Source organism: Psammomys obesus, unplaced genomic scaffold (genome assembly GCF_907164565.1).
Source record: "Psammomys obesus unplaced genomic scaffold, mPsaObe1.curated_primary_1811, whole genome shotgun sequence".
NCBI classification, from domain to species: Eukaryota; Metazoa; Chordata; class Mammalia; order Rodentia; family Muridae; genus Psammomys; species Psammomys obesus.
This window is the reverse complement of record NW_026596149.1, coordinates 3,039,797-3,056,633: the sequence shown is the minus strand read 5'-3', so window position 1 is coordinate 3,056,633 and position 16,837 is coordinate 3,039,797. Positions and strand designations below refer to the sequence as shown.

The 16,837-nt window shown below is 41.1% G+C and overlaps 1 protein-coding gene and 1 long non-coding RNA gene across 2 annotated transcripts in view; one reads left to right on the top strand and one right to left on the bottom strand.

Annotated features, from left to right (window-relative positions):
• Positions 1 to 5,309, bottom strand: part of LOC129666609 (uncharacterized) — a 7,552-nt gene extending 2,243 nt beyond the window's left edge. The window contains exons 1-3 of the long non-coding RNA XR_008718623.1: positions 5,133 to 5,309; positions 4,949 to 5,006; positions 2,877 to 3,012 (exon numbers count right to left, since the gene is read on the bottom strand). This is a non-coding gene — a long non-coding RNA (uncharacterized LOC129666609). The remainder of the gene's footprint in view (positions 1 to 2,876; positions 3,013 to 4,948; positions 5,007 to 5,132) is intronic.
• Positions 1 to 13,605, top strand: part of Spag6 (sperm associated antigen 6) — a 52,777-nt gene extending 39,172 nt beyond the window's left edge. The window contains exons 9-11 of the mRNA XM_055593798.1: positions 4,907 to 5,023; positions 6,928 to 7,073; positions 13,403 to 13,605. Of these exons, the coding sequence (XP_055449773.1) occupies positions 4,907 to 5,023; positions 6,928 to 7,073; positions 13,403 to 13,472 (333 nt within the window). The 3' untranslated portion in view covers positions 13,473 to 13,605. The remainder of the gene's footprint in view (positions 1 to 4,906; positions 5,024 to 6,927; positions 7,074 to 13,402) is intronic.
• The last annotated feature ends 3,232 nt before the right edge of the window (positions 13,606 to 16,837 follow it).

Sequence of the window (16,837 nt, the reverse complement as noted above, 5' to 3'; positions counted from 1 at the left end):
ACCAAACCAAACCAAACCAAACCAAACCAAACCAAACCAAACCAAACAAACCAAGACTCTGCAGCTCGAAGCAATGCTTGCATAGGTTTAGGGCTTCCTTCCCTCACATGACCATAGCATTGCGGGTAACACAACAAGGTAGCAATACCTGGCAGGCAGAGGGAGGTCACGAGTGGGCCCTCCCATGTCTTTCCAATCAAAGGGGTATCTGTTTCTTTGGCATTCTGGTGAAAAATCCTAGACCCATTTGCAATTTTGATCTCTGCCGGTGTGGCTGGTTAACAATGTGGCCAACAGTACGACAGCTTGAGAAACCCTGGCAACGTGGCCCTATCTTGTAGAGTCTCCATATTCTGCTAAAGGGTTCTGGGTTAGCCCAGAGCCTGCCCGTGCCAGCCACGTAAGCCCGCATTCACTAAGCTATCTCTCCTGCCCACACCGTGGTTTTAAAATGAACTACTGTCACATAAATATCCACGGAGAAAATTTAACTGAAAAATCTTACGCTTAAAGTCAGATAACCATTATTCTGTTTTAATTCATCAGAGGTGGTTTTGTTAGGTTAACTAATAGAAATGAAGTTTCTTTTGATACAGTATTTACTTTCAGGAAAAACGCAGGGCATTAAATGTAAAAAAGCAAACCATTAGTAATTTCCCTGGCAACAAAACCTTTCCAAAACTTGAAGTTCCTCTGGATAGCTTCTTACTGGAGGGACTTCATCTCTTTTGTACTTCTCCAGGGTCTGCTATTTTTGATTGAAGTCTGTCAAGTTTGTTTGATTTAACACTAGCTCAGTAAGAAAATGTGTATCCAAAAGCATTAGAAACTGTCTGGTGGCATTTCTCACCTGTTACTCTGTGGCAGCTTTTAAAGAATAACCTACCTCAAGGGTCATTTTGTCCCAAAAGCCTGTGAGCTTCTGTAAGCACTGGCTAATTGGTTCTAATCAGGGAGGGCCAATGAGCAGCCTCTTGGAATTTCTCCTGTGTGGTCACTGCTTGCTGTCCCTATGTTATTCTTATACTTTAATAAAGAGTGAAAAATCAGTTCTCTGTATATAACTATATATCTGTGTATAACTGTATATATATATATATATATATATACATATATATATATATATATAACTGTGTATATATATAACTATATATATGTGTGTATATATATAGTATATGTACCTTAGAGGCATGGAGCTGAAATGCTTTAGCTTATATTGGCGCATGAATCGTTATGAAGCTGTCTAGGGTGCTTTTTCCACATAAGTCTCATGTTTTCATGGTTATAGTTTTCATTGCAGTTTTAGTGGCTTTATTGAGATATACTTTATGTAATTTACCTATTTAAATTATAATGTTCAATAGTTTTTAGTGTATTTATAGAATTGTAAAATCACCACAAACTAATTTAAAAGTTTTTCCTCCATCAGTTATCTCTCCACATCTCTTCTGCCTACCTCCAGGCAACTGTTAAATTTCTTTCAGTCTCTATGGATTTGCCCCTTCTGGGCATTTCATGTAAAAGGGAGCATATAGTATATGTGGTCTTTTGTGCCTGGTCTCAATTACGTAGTCTGAAGACGTTTGTTAGGTTTTTGGGTTTTGTTTTATTTTTGTGTGTATGGCTGTCTTGCCTGCATGTGTGTCCATGTAATGTGTGTGCCTGGTGCCTGTGGAGGCCAGAAAAGGGCATCAGATCCCCAGAACCAGAATCACTAAGCGTGTGGGTACTGGGAATCAGAGCTGGGTCCTCGGGAAGATCAGCCACTACTAAGCCCTGAGCTGCCTCCTGACCGGACTTAAGTGTATCTTCCACAGTGTGTATCAGCTTTTGTTCCTATTGCTGGGTGATATCCCATCATTTGTCATTCACCAGTTGATGATACACTGAGCTATTTAAGCTCTTTAACTGTTTGCAAGTTTTCATGTGGATGTATGTTTTCAATTTTTAAGTTTATCATTAGTGTGTGTGCACATGTATGTGTGTGCGCATGTGTGTGTGCACAGACACGTGTGCCTTGGCTGTACATGGAGGGCAGAGGCCAACTATTTGGAGTTAAATCTCTCCTTCTGTCTGGGTATCAAACTCAGGCTACCGCGTGGCCTGGAGCGGCATGCTTACCGTGTCTCTGAGCTGGAGGCAGGCAGGCATTCTCTTGGGTGTACGTCTGGAAGTGCAATTGGTGGGCTCCTGCTAGGCTTTGAGAGTCTGAGAAACTGCTAACCTGTTTTCTAACACAGCCTCTCCTTTACGCCCACCTGCAGTATAGAAGGTTCTGACTTTTGCATATCCGTGCTAATGGATTTTATTTATTCATTCTGCTTTTACTACAGCTATCCTAAGTTTGGACTTATGGTTTACATTTGCCTAATGGCCAATAGCATTGAAAATATTTTCACATACTTCCTGGCTGTTTGTGTGTATTTGATCTTTTGCCGATTTTATTATTTAAACTTTTTTTGTAGTGATGAGCATCAAGCTCAGGGCTTTGCTCATGTTAGGCAAACCCCTGCCATTGAGCTATATTCCCAGGCCTGGGTACTTTTAAATTGAGTCATTTGTCTCTTTTTTTTATTTATTATTATTTTTACATTATTCTGCCTTCATGTATGCTTGTACACCAGAAGAGGACATGAGATCTCATTATAGATGGTTGTGAGCCACCATGTGGTTGCTGGGAATTGAACTCAGGACCTTTGGAAGAGCAGCCAGTACTCTTAACCTGTGTGCCACCTGTCCAGCCCCTGGTCATTTGTCTCTTAATTTTCACAGGTATTAGGTAGGCAGGCAATCAACACCTTAATTAACTAATATCTTTTTCATGCAGGACAATAGTTATTATCAGAACATCTATTCCTATCTCAGGGAATACTTACAAATTAAGTGTATTTCTTTCGGACTCAGGATTTTAAGTTTGATGAACTTCTGAGGTCACTGTCTTTCTCTTTGGAGCTCTTGACTAATGACTTGATGAGCCATCATCAGCTTGGATGTCAGTCAGAGCAGGGCTGCCTGTGGGGCGCAATTGATAGATTCTATGTTATTACAGCTATTTGGCCTGTAGCAATAGCAGTTAAGTTAAATTTCTTCATCTGCTAAGGTCACCGTGATCTTAAGATAGTTTACAAAGGGACAAGTATGATCAGGTGTGTTGGAGACTCGGGGTCTCTTTTCAACTCACACTACTTGTGGGCTGCATTTCACCATTTCTTACTAAACATATGCAGTGGTGGCAGCTGGTCAGATGTGTCCAGAGACTGTCTACAACTGTCTGGTCTCCAAAGAAACCTAACGTTTAAGACATCGTTTACTGATAGCACAAATACGATAAAAGCTTTACCGAATACAGCTGTCATTTATAAAGTCTATGATGCAAAAATCAAAACGGTCCTTCATTTCAAGAGCATTGCCAGACATACAGTAACAAAAGCAGAGGAGCAAGTTGGCTGCGTCTTCAGAGGAAGAAAAGCTGTCCCTAAGGCAGCACAGATGTACCCACACACAAGTTGCAGAATTAGAGAGAAGCAGCTATGGACACACACAGTAGTGGGAAAGCTTTCAAAACAAAGGGGACATCATGCCATACAAAGAAGCAGAACCCCAGCCAGCATGGCTGCAGTGTTCTGCAGCCACTTAGGGCCCTTTCGCCCTGTCCCCACCACAGCAGGGGGACAGCAGTGTGGTGTCAATCTGAAAGAAGGAAGAGTGCTGGTGGGGAATAGACATAGGAGTGGTGCCTGTGGTGCCTATGTTTTGGGCAGTGATTCTCAGTTGACGGTTGACTGGACAGTTGAATAGATTCTGTTTTGCTTCTATTTTGAGAATGGGTCAGTTTCTGCCCATGGGCTAGAGCAGTGTCTACAAACTAGCCATTTATCAATGTATTTATGTGAACATGAGCTCTTTCAGACAGTATAGAGGACCTACACCATATAGGAATCCTCTATAATAATTATTATTTCATAGTATTGATTAAAACAAACGCAGTGCTTTAGTTTTCTGTAGTGAGAATTCTGGAATTTTGGTTTCTTTATTATAATTTCTGTAACTATTGTAAGAATGTGTTTTTGTTTTATCCCAGGTGTGGGATATGGAGCTGCTTCGCAGCAGGTGACTATGAATTGTCTCATGCTCTAGCAGAGGCATGATTTTGCTAGCGGCAGATAGTTTCCGCAAGTGTGTGACATTTGGAATTCCGGGGACTTTTCAGAGGATGTATAAATGCTAGGGCCCTTACAGGTGTTGCTGTTGGCTGGATGTTGTTGGTTGAAGTGTGAGAAGAAGAAACAAGAAAAAGAAGAAAAAATTAGATATCCTGATGGTGAAGATCAAACTTGCCCCGAGGAACTCAACAGCTATAACTAGCAGGAAGTAGTCTAATGATAACAAGGTTCCCTTTCCCCTCTGTCCTTTTTTCTCTCTTATCTAGTGTTAAGAGGTAGAAAGGAGCAAAGAAAAGGGGTGGAGAAGGGTGGAAGAAGGAAAGGAACTCACAAAGTAGCAAACAGTTACTGTTTCATAGCTGCAAATGTATAATTATACATTTATTTATACAAATACATGTTAATGTACAGTAAATGAGTACACTTTATATTTTTAATGTCCTGTATATATTTGAGAGCTCAGTGATTCACTGAATAGTTTAAAGTTTAACAGAAGAAAATTGGTAAAACTGATATAACCAGTCAAAATAGTACAGCTTTTGGGAGCTGGTGGAAATGTCCCCTGCATAGCTGACTTAAGACATAGGGTCTACAGGGGCTGGAGAGATGGCTTAGCTGCTGAGCCATTCAGAAAATCATTTAAAAATGGAGCAGCTGCAAGAAAGTGATTTCATTTTCAAAATCCAGAAATATAAGACACAAATTGGTAAGCTTTTTATTTATTTCGTTTTGTATTTCAACAGAGTAAAAAGGCCATAAAGAATATCATACAAAAATGCACGTACCTCCCCGCTCTCGAGCCGTTCCTTTATGACACGCCTCCCAATATCCTGAAGTACGTGGCTGGACAGTTTAGTAAGGTAAGAAATGTCCTCGAAGGAAGGACACAACAATTGTTTGTGAGCTTGTTTTTCTGTTTTCTTCTGTGTAATTGTGTCTGGGCTTTATTATTTAAGTCTCAGCACTCACCAATCTCAACTGACAGTGGTAGCATAGGTTAATAAGCCTCACAGATAAACGAAACGTTTCATCCTTTAGCATATGGTCAGCACAGGACCAGTGTTTTGGTCCTGACAGTCAGGATGGTGCTCTCGGCTGCAATGGAGCTGTCCCTTGCATATCTGACTCAGAACAGGGTCTACAGGGGGCTGGAGAGATGGCACAGCTGTTAAGAATCCTAGCTGTGTTTCCAGAGGACCTGCCTTCCATTCCTAGCACCCACACAGCAGCTCAAAACTGTCTATAACTCCATTCCCAGGGGGTCCATGGCCTCTTCTGGTCTCCATGATCACTAGGCATGTACATGATACACAGAATACAGATCAAACACCATACACATTAAAAAAAATTAAGGCAGAGCCAGGTGGTTGTACAGACTGTATGAGATCAAATATGGCAAGAGTTTAGCAATCTAAGGTACATCAAAATACCCCCAAACAAAGACAGACAAAACTTTGTATTTAAAAGGCAAGACATTTGCTGACAGGGTCAGCAGGCAACGGTGTTTCCACCACTCTGACAGCTAAGTGTGCTCGGGAGCCACTTGCTGAAGGGGAAGAACCGACTCTTGTGAGTTGTCTTCTGGCTTCACACACGGGCTCTGGCCTGTGCACCCCGCCAGCAGACCTCAAACGTTACACTCCCCACACGGGGGCTGCTGAGAGGTCTCAGCAATGCCGGAACTGCCTGGGTAAAGGTGGAATGAACCAGCTTCACGGAGTTGTTCTCTGATGTCCATGATGCCGTGGCTCACATGCCCACCGCCAACGAGAAGTAAACAAACAAGCCAAATTTCAAGGTTTTACAACCAACTACATTTTCTTTAGTTAACGGAAGAAGACAAACTCAGCCGAACAGTCAGTTTTAATGCTCTGTACTATAAACAAGGTCGTTTCTTCTGCCTCCTCCTCCACTCCATCTCCCCTTTCCTCCCCCCATCTCTATGTCCAGTGCGGAGGATCAGGCACAGGGACTTATACATGCTTTCCAAACGTTCTTACGGAAATAACTTAGTTTTGAAAGGTGAGAGGTAGCCTAGGTTGGCCTGTGGTTCACAGCTGCCTAGGTGGCCTCTGGCCTCATCTTCTGAGCTACAGGCGCACGCTCTGGTGTTCTGGAGACAAAGCTTGGGATGGAGACTGTGAATCCGAAGCTTGGGAACATACTTAGTGTTACAACTGTGCAGGAAAGTTACACGGCGGTTCATGCCACGGGTTCCACGTGGGAGGTTTATTAAGGGAAAGAGGAAAGGGTCATAGAGACCGTCTCTGGGTATGGGAAGAGAGAGAGAGTCAGAGGAGGTAGTGTGAGTTCTCTTTTAAGGAGACCCAAAGCATGCATAGGTGGTTTCAGGTGAGCCTTGGGTGGTCCGTAGGTGGCCTCACAGATACCTGACATCCGGTTTGTGAGGTCCCTTGGGGCTGGCCGTAGAGATGCCTGCTTACGGATCCCAACACTTAGGAGGCAGGAGAGAGGACCTTCCGCCTTTAGGTAGTGGGAGACCCCAGGCCCATCTAGCTCTAGGTCTGACTGCCTCTCCACCAGCTTTGCTCAGTGCATTGCTTTACTTTGTCTCTACGACATGAGGGTTAACCCACTTTGAAAAAGGATGTATTTCACTTCCAGTCATCAGCTCTTTATGTTGTAAGTGGTGTGCTGAACATGAATTCGCTTCTGCATTGTTTCTGATACTGTATAACCTTTGAAGAGTCATAACCTGACTTGGAAAGGTGAAGATGGTTTTTTTTCTGTTTCTCCCTTCAAGGTGCTGCGACACGACAGCAAAGCTCGGAGGCTTTTTGTAACGAGTGGTGGACTTAAGAAGATCCAAGAGATAAAAGCAGAGCCTGGTTCTCTCCTCCAGGAATACATCAACAGTATCAACAACTGTTACCCAGAGGAAGTAGTAAGGTGGGAAAATGGGGGTTGGGGATTTAGCTCAGTTGGTAGAACGCTTGCCTAGCAAGCGCAAGGCCCTGGGTTCGGTCCTCAGCTCTGGGGGAAAAAAAAAAAGGTGGGAAAATGGACGTCAGTCAGTTCAATGTTACAAATCATTTCTTGGTTTTCTTATCTGTGTCAAAATGTAGACTTTGGGGTGGGAGTGATGGCTTAGTGACAGGAGTGCTTACAGGAGATCGGTTTCTTCACTGTAGAACTGGGCCGCACACATCCTAGATACTGGGGTCAGAGATAGGGAGAACACGGGCGCTCACAGGCCAACCAGCTAAGTCGATGCCAGTGAGATTCAGGTTCACTGAGCGACTGTCCCAAACAGCAAGGTGGTGAGTGATGTGCTTATTTACAAACGTGTGCATATCACACACACACACACACACACACACACACACACACACACACACACGCTCTGCATATACCACAAATACATACAAAAGAATAAAAAGAAGAGGTTAGGAAGAGGAGGAAGACTCGGACAAAGCAACTTGATTTTCGCTGTTTGAGATCATCTTGCTGTAGAGATTGGACTTTGCCCTGAATATATTAGTGTTTCCCTCTGAGCCTCTCAGGTCCGGAGATTACAGGAGACCCGCCAAGATGGGCTCAGCAAGGTGTACCTTCAGGGCCTGTGCACTGAGCTACACCTCCAACCTAGATGAAGGTTTTTCCAAATGAAGTCATTTTAGAGTGTTAAACCTAAGTCTCAGGTCTTATAAACCTAGCAGAGAACCATACAGTTAGGCCCCAAACAAAAGCAAGTTTTCTAAGAAACAAAGAATTTAAGCTTAAAAAAAATGACTAGAGCGCACAGAATACAGATATATTTTCTCCACAAATAAAAAACAAACAAACAAACTCCCACCATAATAACTCACAGGTTATAACATACATAAATTATAGCTTTCATCTATCTTCCTAATTAAAACTAATGTTTTGATTTTTTTGAGACAGGGGTTCTCTGTGTAGCCCTGGCTGCTCTAGAACTCTCTTTGTAGACCAGGCTGGCCATGAACTCAAGAGATCTGCCTGCCTTTCCCTCCTGAGTGCTGGGATAAAGACGTGTACTACCATGCCTGGCTATACTAATGTTTTTAGAAGCACAGTAACATTGAGTGTAAAAGCACAAAATAATTTTAAGATTAAATTGTTTTTTATTCACAACTTTATATGCTCTTATTTTTTTTTTTGTTGTTGTTGTTTTTTGTTTGTTTGTTTGTTTTGTTTTGTTTTGTTTTGTGTAGCTCTGGCTGGTCTGAAACTCACTATGTTGACCAGGCTGGCCTCAACTCACACAGATCTTGCCTGCTCTGCCTTTCAAGTGCTGGAATTAAAGGCATGCATACCATGCCTGGCTTGAACACTTTTAAAAACTTACAAGACATGCCTGTGTGTATGTGCACGTGAGCACAGGTGCCCCCGAGAGATCCCTTGGAGCAGTTGACAGGGGCTGGGAACAAAACTCAGGTTCACACTTGGGTCCTCTGCAAGAGCAGTAGTGTTCTTAACTGCTGAGCCATCTTTCTCTTCCAAGTTTCATGCTCTTTGATTTATTTTCTTTTTATTAATTATACTTCATTCACTTTGTATCCCCCCCGTAGCTCCCTCCTTCCTCCTCTCCCCTCCCAATCCTACCCTCCCTCCCCCCTTCTCCACCCATGCCCCTCCCCAAGTCCACTGATAGGGGAGGTCCTCCTCTCCTTCCTTCCAATCTTAGTCTATCAGATCTCATCAGGAGTGGCTGCACTGTCTTCCTCTGTGGCCTGGTAAGGCTGCTCCCCCGCTCAGGGGGAGGTGATCAAAGAGCAGGCCAATCAGATTATGCCAGAGGCAGTCCCTCTTCCCATTACTATGGAACCCACTTGGACACTGAACTGCCATGGGCTACATTTGTGCAGGGGTTCTAGGTTATCTCCATGCATGGTCCTTGGTTGGTGTATCAGTCTCAGAAAAGACCCCTGTGCCCAGATTTTTTGGTTTTGTTGCTCTCCTTGTGAAGTTTTGTGCTCTTGAGAGGCTCATGAGGACTTGAAACAATTCTGGTAGGCCAGTTTTGAAAATATTAATTTTCATTATTTTCACTGATATATACACTCCTTTAGTGTATGATACTAAAGGAGTAGAATGTCATAGCATATATAAAATACACAAACAACAAAACCCTATAGAAAATACCTGTGAAACCAAAAAATGAATGATTCTGAAAATATTTTATTAAAATTTGTTTTTTAACATGGATGTATGTGCTTTCAGGAAAAATATTATTTTGTGCAAGCTTAAGTTTTTTAGAACACTGAACTTTCAATTCAGTATTCTAAAAAACAAAATAAAATGAAAGTGAAGAAAAGGTCAATAAGAATCCCCACAATAGAAATGATCTATAAGAAACATTTTAAACAAATTAGTTTGCTTTTTTCCACCCTCTTGGTTATTGTTTAACTAAGAACCAGTCCCGGTAGGAGGACCCTGTCATACTAATTTAATCTGCTGCTTTCTAAAAATACTATTATAAAAATTTAAATTCTTAAATTCTAGAGTTTGAGATTTCATTTATTATTTAAAATTTGCTTTTGCTTTTTGTTTGTTTTGTTTTTTTGAGGCAGGGTTTCTGTATGGCTCTGGCTGTGCTGGGCTTGCTCTGTAGGCCAGGCTGGCCTCCAACTCACAGAGGATCTGGCTGCTTCTGCCTCACAAATGCTGAAATTAAAGGTGAGCAGCACCATGTCCTACTGAGATTTCATTTAAAAACTCTCTACTTTTTATGAGGATTTTGGCTCACCGACCTTTTCAAATTTCTGATTAAAAAAAAGCATTAGGTGCTATAAAATAACATTTTGTGGAGATCTTTAAAGCACTGTGAAAAATAGGCAAATATAATTTCAAAACGGCGTTATTTTTGGTTATTTCTCAAAACTTATTTGGTGATAACTGTTTTAGTACTAATCATTTTTTATAAGACAGCAGTAGCTGTCTTTTCACACATTGTCTCCCAGTTTTAATTCTCTTGCATCATTTCTAGCAAGAGTGGGCTGTGAGAGGGAAGGGCCTGGGCTGGGCTTCTGAAGGACTGTGCTTTAGGCCAGCCACCCCAGCTACAGGGGAGCTCTGAGCTTGCCCTCTGGATCTCTGCACACTCTCCGGGGGAAGGCGGCCCTCAGGAAAGAGCTAGTGTGCGAGGGAGGCCTGCATCCAGCTCGTCCCTCAGCACAGTCTTCCCGGTCCACAGGCCAAGACAATAACCCTCCCTCTGCATAGTCTGGGCAAAGTTGGCTGGCTCACACCCTCTCTCAAGGCCTCTGAGCTCGGGTAGAGCAGCAGCGATGGACAGCCTGAGGGAAGGAAGCTCTCACTGTTTAAGTGGCTCTGATGAAAGCTCAGGTCATGTGTCAGATAGACCTAAGTTCCTGTCTCAGCTCTAATTATTTCCTGTGTGGTCTTGGAGACAATAATTGGATGCATTAAGCTAGAATTTTTGTATTTGTAAATATTATTATCAATCTTATAACACTAGAATTAAATGACATTAGAGTCAAAGGGCTTGTATTAGTAAGAATTCATTTCAGGCAACTTCTGTTATTGTCTCTTTTGGGGTATTTCTAGTCTCATTTTTTTTTCTCTTGAAATTAGATAGCATTATTAGGCAAATCAAATTTAGTTTTATAATTGTATTAGAGATAATATATAACACTACTCGATTCCTTATTTTTCACTGTTTTGATGATAAATGCATAACAAGAAAATATTTCAAATTTACAAATGTAAAATAAAACTATCCTGGTGTATCTTAAATGTCGTTTATTGCTGAGCTGGAAGCTACTTTTGAATCCCTTATCACCATAGAGGTTGAAACAGTGTCTTTCTCACAATAAATGAATGACTCAATATGTTCATTTATGGGTCTGTATTTTGAGACACATGTGAGCTCAGTGTACAGCCGTGAAGGGCTGAGCACTACTAGCACCTGCTCTGCTGGTGAAGGTGTGTGGGTGTTTGATCACTTTTTTCTTTTTTTTTCTTACTGTGAGTCCTAGAGACTATGAGGTTTCTGAGGTTTTTGGCAAAGGAAATTTGGCAATGACAGTAAGCTTAGAAATGAGTCTAGTAAAGCCTCAGGACTTATTGGCACATCCTCATCGAGACAGGAGAGCTCTTAGTCTAAAGTAACAAGAATCACATGTATAATTTCTAGCTTTCTGGTAGTCCCATTTTTAAAAAGTAAAATGAAATGGTAAATAAATTTTAATATATTTTTTAAAACCCAAATACCCAAGCCTTATAATTTCAACTTTTAAACAATATAAAATTAGTTATTTCATATTTCTATATTATTTCATTACTTCTACCATATCTTAATCAAGTGGCAAATCTCATTGGAAATATCTGGGTTAAATTTAGAGTGTGTAAAACTTACATGGCAAAAAGCAGACTCACAGATGACTTCCAAACATGTTTTATGTTTTCCAGTAGTCAATTTGTCAGTTTTAAAGTTAGAATTTAAACAGTTTCTTAAGCACAGTAGCTATATTTCCAGTAATCTTTAACCCTATGTGACTACTGGTTAGCATTTTAAGTAGCACATTTTAGAAGGTTTCTAAAACCCTGTCTCCTAGCTTACTATAAAGACTACCTGTCTCGTGTGACACGCTTCTGAGGAGCATGAAGCAGGGGCAGTGTCACAGCCGTACTAACAGACTTAGGGACAGTAGCCGGTTCCTCAGTGGAAAACATTTTAAAAACAGACAGACAGACAGACAAACACCACGTTTTAAACAAATTTTTCTAGATTAGGTGGCCTTTGATGATTTTTTTTTATTTGAGACAAGGTCAGTGTCTTACTATATTGCCTTAACTGATCTGTAACTCGCTATGTAAACTAGGCTGGTCTCAAGCTCACAGAGATCCACCTGTCTTTACCTCCTGAGTGCTGGCCATAGAGGTATGTGCTACCACGCCTGGCTAAAATCCTATTTTTATTTTTAATTATATGTATGTGTCTGTGCACATAAGTGCAGGAGGAAGCACACACTAAGAGAGATTTTTAGGTGTGTTCTGTGAAGCTTTGATTGTGAACAAGTACACTATTTAAGAAAATATAATTCTGTCTTGCCCACTTTAACTTAATAAATTGTGGAAGAAATTATGACTTTTGAAAAGTTGTTTTTTAATTTTTAATTTTATGTGTATGGGGATTTTGTCCATATGTGTGGCTGTATACCATTCATGTGGCTGGTGCCCTCAGAAGCCAGAAGAGGGCCCTAAGTTTCCTGGCACGGGAGTTAGAGCTGGGACCTGACCCCAGGTCCCCTGGAAAAGCGACAGGTGCTCTACACTACTGCGCCTCCCCAGCTCCAGATTCACGACTTTCTGAGAACATAGAGAGCAAAGGACAAGTCCCCAGCACTAACTTTTAAGAAAACATTTTCAGAGGCCTACTCACTTTGAGTAAATATTTTGAAAACTTTTAAATTATGCTTTTAAACCCATTTCTATATTAGAATACATACCAGATTTTACTAGGCTTGTTTTTATGTAAGTGTAAATTCTACAGCATATTACTATTCACACATACTATTCATATGTTTAGTACTTTATACTAAATATTTTATAAGATGCTAAATTTAAAGTGGAAATGTATGGTATTATATATGCCCAAGAACCAATGGAGATGGTTGATTTTTCTATGTTGTATGAGTGTTTATAAATCATTTGTTCAATTTTTTCAATGTGAATTATAACTGGTTATGATCAAACTATTTTAAAACATAATTTCTGAGGCAATTGGAATGCAGAGGTTGATTAGTAAAAATAGATTGTATAGTCTCACATACAAGAGACATTAGTTAGCTATATCTTCCAGTTATTTCACTGTGAGTGCCGTCACTTACTTGACGGCAGCCTCTGAAATATCACCACTGGATTGATGGCGTGTGCTTGGAGAAGTCTTCTTTGTCACCATGCTTACAGCCTTGAAGTGCTTCGGAATCTTTTACAGCACTGAGTTGGGCTCTCTGTCTTCATACGTTCTTTTGCACAAGCATTACTAGAACAATATGTGAAGTCTCACCCATACGGGTATTTATTCTAAAAACATTCACACACACACACGTGTGCTACAGCATGTATGTGAAGGTCAGACATGTGGGGTTGGGTGTCTCCAGGGATGAGCTCGGCAACTGGTGAGCAACCTCCCCAGCCCCATGAGTTATTTAGTAAGTTCTTTACGTATCTGCTTTTGTGTATACTGTAGGAACATTTCCATATGTCTGATAGCAAATTTTCTTTTTCAGGTACTATACCCCTGGATACTCAGAAACGCTTCTGCAGAGAGTGGACAGCTATCAGCCACTTGCTAACTGAAAAAAGTACATTTTTATACTCAGAGTCACGGGAGAGTAAGAGTAACAGTTGTTTCTAAGATGTTTGCACTAAGTAATTCTCCTCTTGTTCAATGTGAAATGCCTTTAGTGTTTTCTGTATTTATTAATATTCTATAAACTATTAGCTACAATGCATGAAAAGACTAGTCAATCATTTGTATAAAGGTAGATTTAAAAGGCAGGACAGGCTTTAAGGTATTTGTTTTTTCTATAAACTCATAAACATAACACAACACACATATCCTTCAGAGGAGATACAAATGAGACATGCTGTTTGAAAAGCCTTAGTTATTTCCTCATGGACTGGCTAGGAAAACTCACCTTGCCAGTTACACGGAGACAGGAAAGGGAATCTGGAAAGGGGAAAATGATGATAAGAATGCAGGCCCTAAAAAAGAGTCCTGGTTTACCTAAGTGCACAGAAGACAGCACAGGAGCTCTCCAGGGGCCCACCTGGTTTCTTAAGAATTTAGGAAAGCCCCTCCTCCCCTTTTAATTCTGGTTTTGAAACTATTTTCTTCTCACCCTCTATGAAGTGTTTGTTTCTTAGCTGTCATGCTGTCCATTCCCTCTGAGAGCTCTTACTGTGATGCCTCTTCAATGCTCAAGACACAGAAGCTTTGTCCTTAGGGTTCCCTTGTCCCAGAATCAGTTTACAACTTTCAGAATTCACGTGTTCAGGCTTTAAGATACAATTGGCACAGAATAGCAGAAGACTCGGACCTAGTGCATTTCAGTTAGGAAGCTGTAATGGGGTCAAAGTAGATTCCAACAAAACACTAAAAAGAGCATTGCTTTTTTTTAAATTATTTTTTTATTTTCCCTACCTAGCCAATGCACTTCTGACCATAGGAACTTTTTCTCTGATTCAAAAGTCTCAGTTATATCTTTGTCTTGGGCCTAACAGGCTACATCTCTTTTTAATTGATTGATTTATGTGTATGAGTATCTGCATGTATGTCTGTGTACCATGTGTGTGCCTGGTGCCCATAGAGGCCAGAAAAGGGCTTCAGCTCCCCTGGGATTGGAGTTAACAGATGGTTGTAAGCCATCATGTGGGTACTGGTAATTAAACTAGGGTCCTCTGGAAGAGCAAGCAGCCAGGGCTCTTAACCGCTGAGGTACCTCTCCCTTGCCCCTACAGTTTTTTTCTTGAGAGGTATTTCCTGGAGGCCCAAAGAACAGAGAGGGATAGGCTTGTAGCCAGCCTTTGCTACTTTGTGGATTCTTTTTCCCACCCTTTATTCCCCATTCCCTGGTTTTACCTCCTAACATTAGATTGGAGAGAAACAAGGATAGAAGGGAGAGAGGAATTAGGAAAATCCCTGAATCTAATATCTTTCCTTTTGTTTCTTCTGACCACAGCTGCTAGCAAACTACAGCCAACCTCCCAAAATGACCAACAACCACTGACCGGCTCTAGCATTTATATACCCTCTGAAAAGTTCCAGAATTCCAAATATCACACACAGCTGTCTGCAGCTGGGAAAACCATGCCTCTGCCAGAGCATGGTGCAAATCACAGTCAGCTGCTAGAAGCCCCATATCCCTACACCTGGGATTAGAACGAAAACAGTCTTCTATTTCTGTGTTTTTAAAGAAATCAAAATTCCAAAATTCTCACTACACAGACTACCTCAGCAGTTCCCTGAACTACAGTGGACCCAGACTTAAAAACCTTCTTGGACTCTGTAGCGCTTGTTTAAAAAAACTCTATTTGGGGTATTCTTGCCTCTACCTCCTTTCCACCAACCCCCAGCCCTATGTGGGGAAAGGGTGGTGGGCAGAGGGGTGCAGACCATTGCTTTTCCCTGCGGTTTAGGGTTGATGGGGCTCTGGGGGTTATGCCAGTGTCTGTCAACAGCGGACACAGCTAGCAGCCTCCTCCCAGCAGCTGTGTCAGGAAGTGTCTCTCCCAAACCACTGCAGTCTCTGGTCTCTCCAAACTGCTGCTCGCCACACACCAACTCTGAACACCAATTTTTCTCTTCTGAGCTCTCATATTTATATCCTCAGAGCCCTAGACCAAGTGCTGCATGAGGAAGGCAAAAGCCACGCCCTGCATGAGAAATTAACGGCTGTGGACAAACTAAAGCCCAACTAAAATCCTATACTTGGGACTAAAATAAAAACATATTTACATAACATAGCTGAGTTTACAAAGAGAGCAAAACTTCCATCACAGGGGTCCTTTTATATTTAGTTTCCTGAAAAGGAAAGGCCCCATTACCAGGAGCATTTTCCTGGGTTTACCTCTGTCATTCTTATTTTCTACCAGCAAGCAGCTTTGTTGCATCTTTAAAGACTTCTTCATAACCAGCAAGCAATCGCCCATCTCTTTTTTATTTATGTCAAGCTAGAATGCCTGGCGTTTCCTTTTTTGGTGGTGCTGAGGATTGTGTGTGCAGTGCACACCTTCACTCCTGACCTCATTTCATAGCCTATTTTATTTTCTTACCGAAATTTCTTACACTCACTGCATAGGAAACTATCATTTTTATTCCCAATTTTGTGGCTTTCTTTCTCTTTCCTGTCTATCTAGTTTGTCTTGTAAGCCATTTAATGACCTGAAGGGATAAAAAGTAGCTTTCCTCATGCTTTTTCAAAATGTTTACTTCTTTTAATTTATATGTGCATTAGTATTTTGCCTGCATGTATGTCTGTGTAAGGGTGTTGGAGTCTCCTGGAACTAGAGTTACATAAAGTTGTCAGCTACCATGTGGGTGCTGGGAATTGAACCTGGGTCCTCTGAAAGAGCTCTTAACTACTGAACCATCTTCCAGCCCATTTTTATCATTCATAATTAAGAATATTTTCCACTCTGTGAAAATATCTGTGTGATATCTCAGTATGGGGAGGCTATGGTGGCAGAATTTCAAGTTCTGTGTAACAGAATAATAACCTGTATAAAACAAAAACTAACAAAACCACAACAGTAGCTGCTCTTAGATGACCATGATGATACAGTAAAAATGAATTTATCTAGGTTAAATATTAGATATTAGAATGGTAAATTCCATCTTGTTTCTTAATATTACCATTATACTTTGCAATTGACATTTTTTTACTTTATACATCATCTTATGTTCATCCAAAAGTACGACACTAAGAATAAAATAATACTGTTCTGCTACATGTTTCTACTTTGATCAGATGGGATTAGGAAATATTAAGTTCTGTTTCTCTTTTGTTTGTTTTGCTTGAGACCAGGCTGGCCTCCGAATCTGAGAGGTCTGCTTGCCTCTGCCTTTAAAGTACCAGCTGTAGGGTCTGCCCCACACCCAGTTGTTTATAAAAGACACTTTAAGCAACAGAAAACTTTGTTTGTCTTGAGACAGGGTTTCT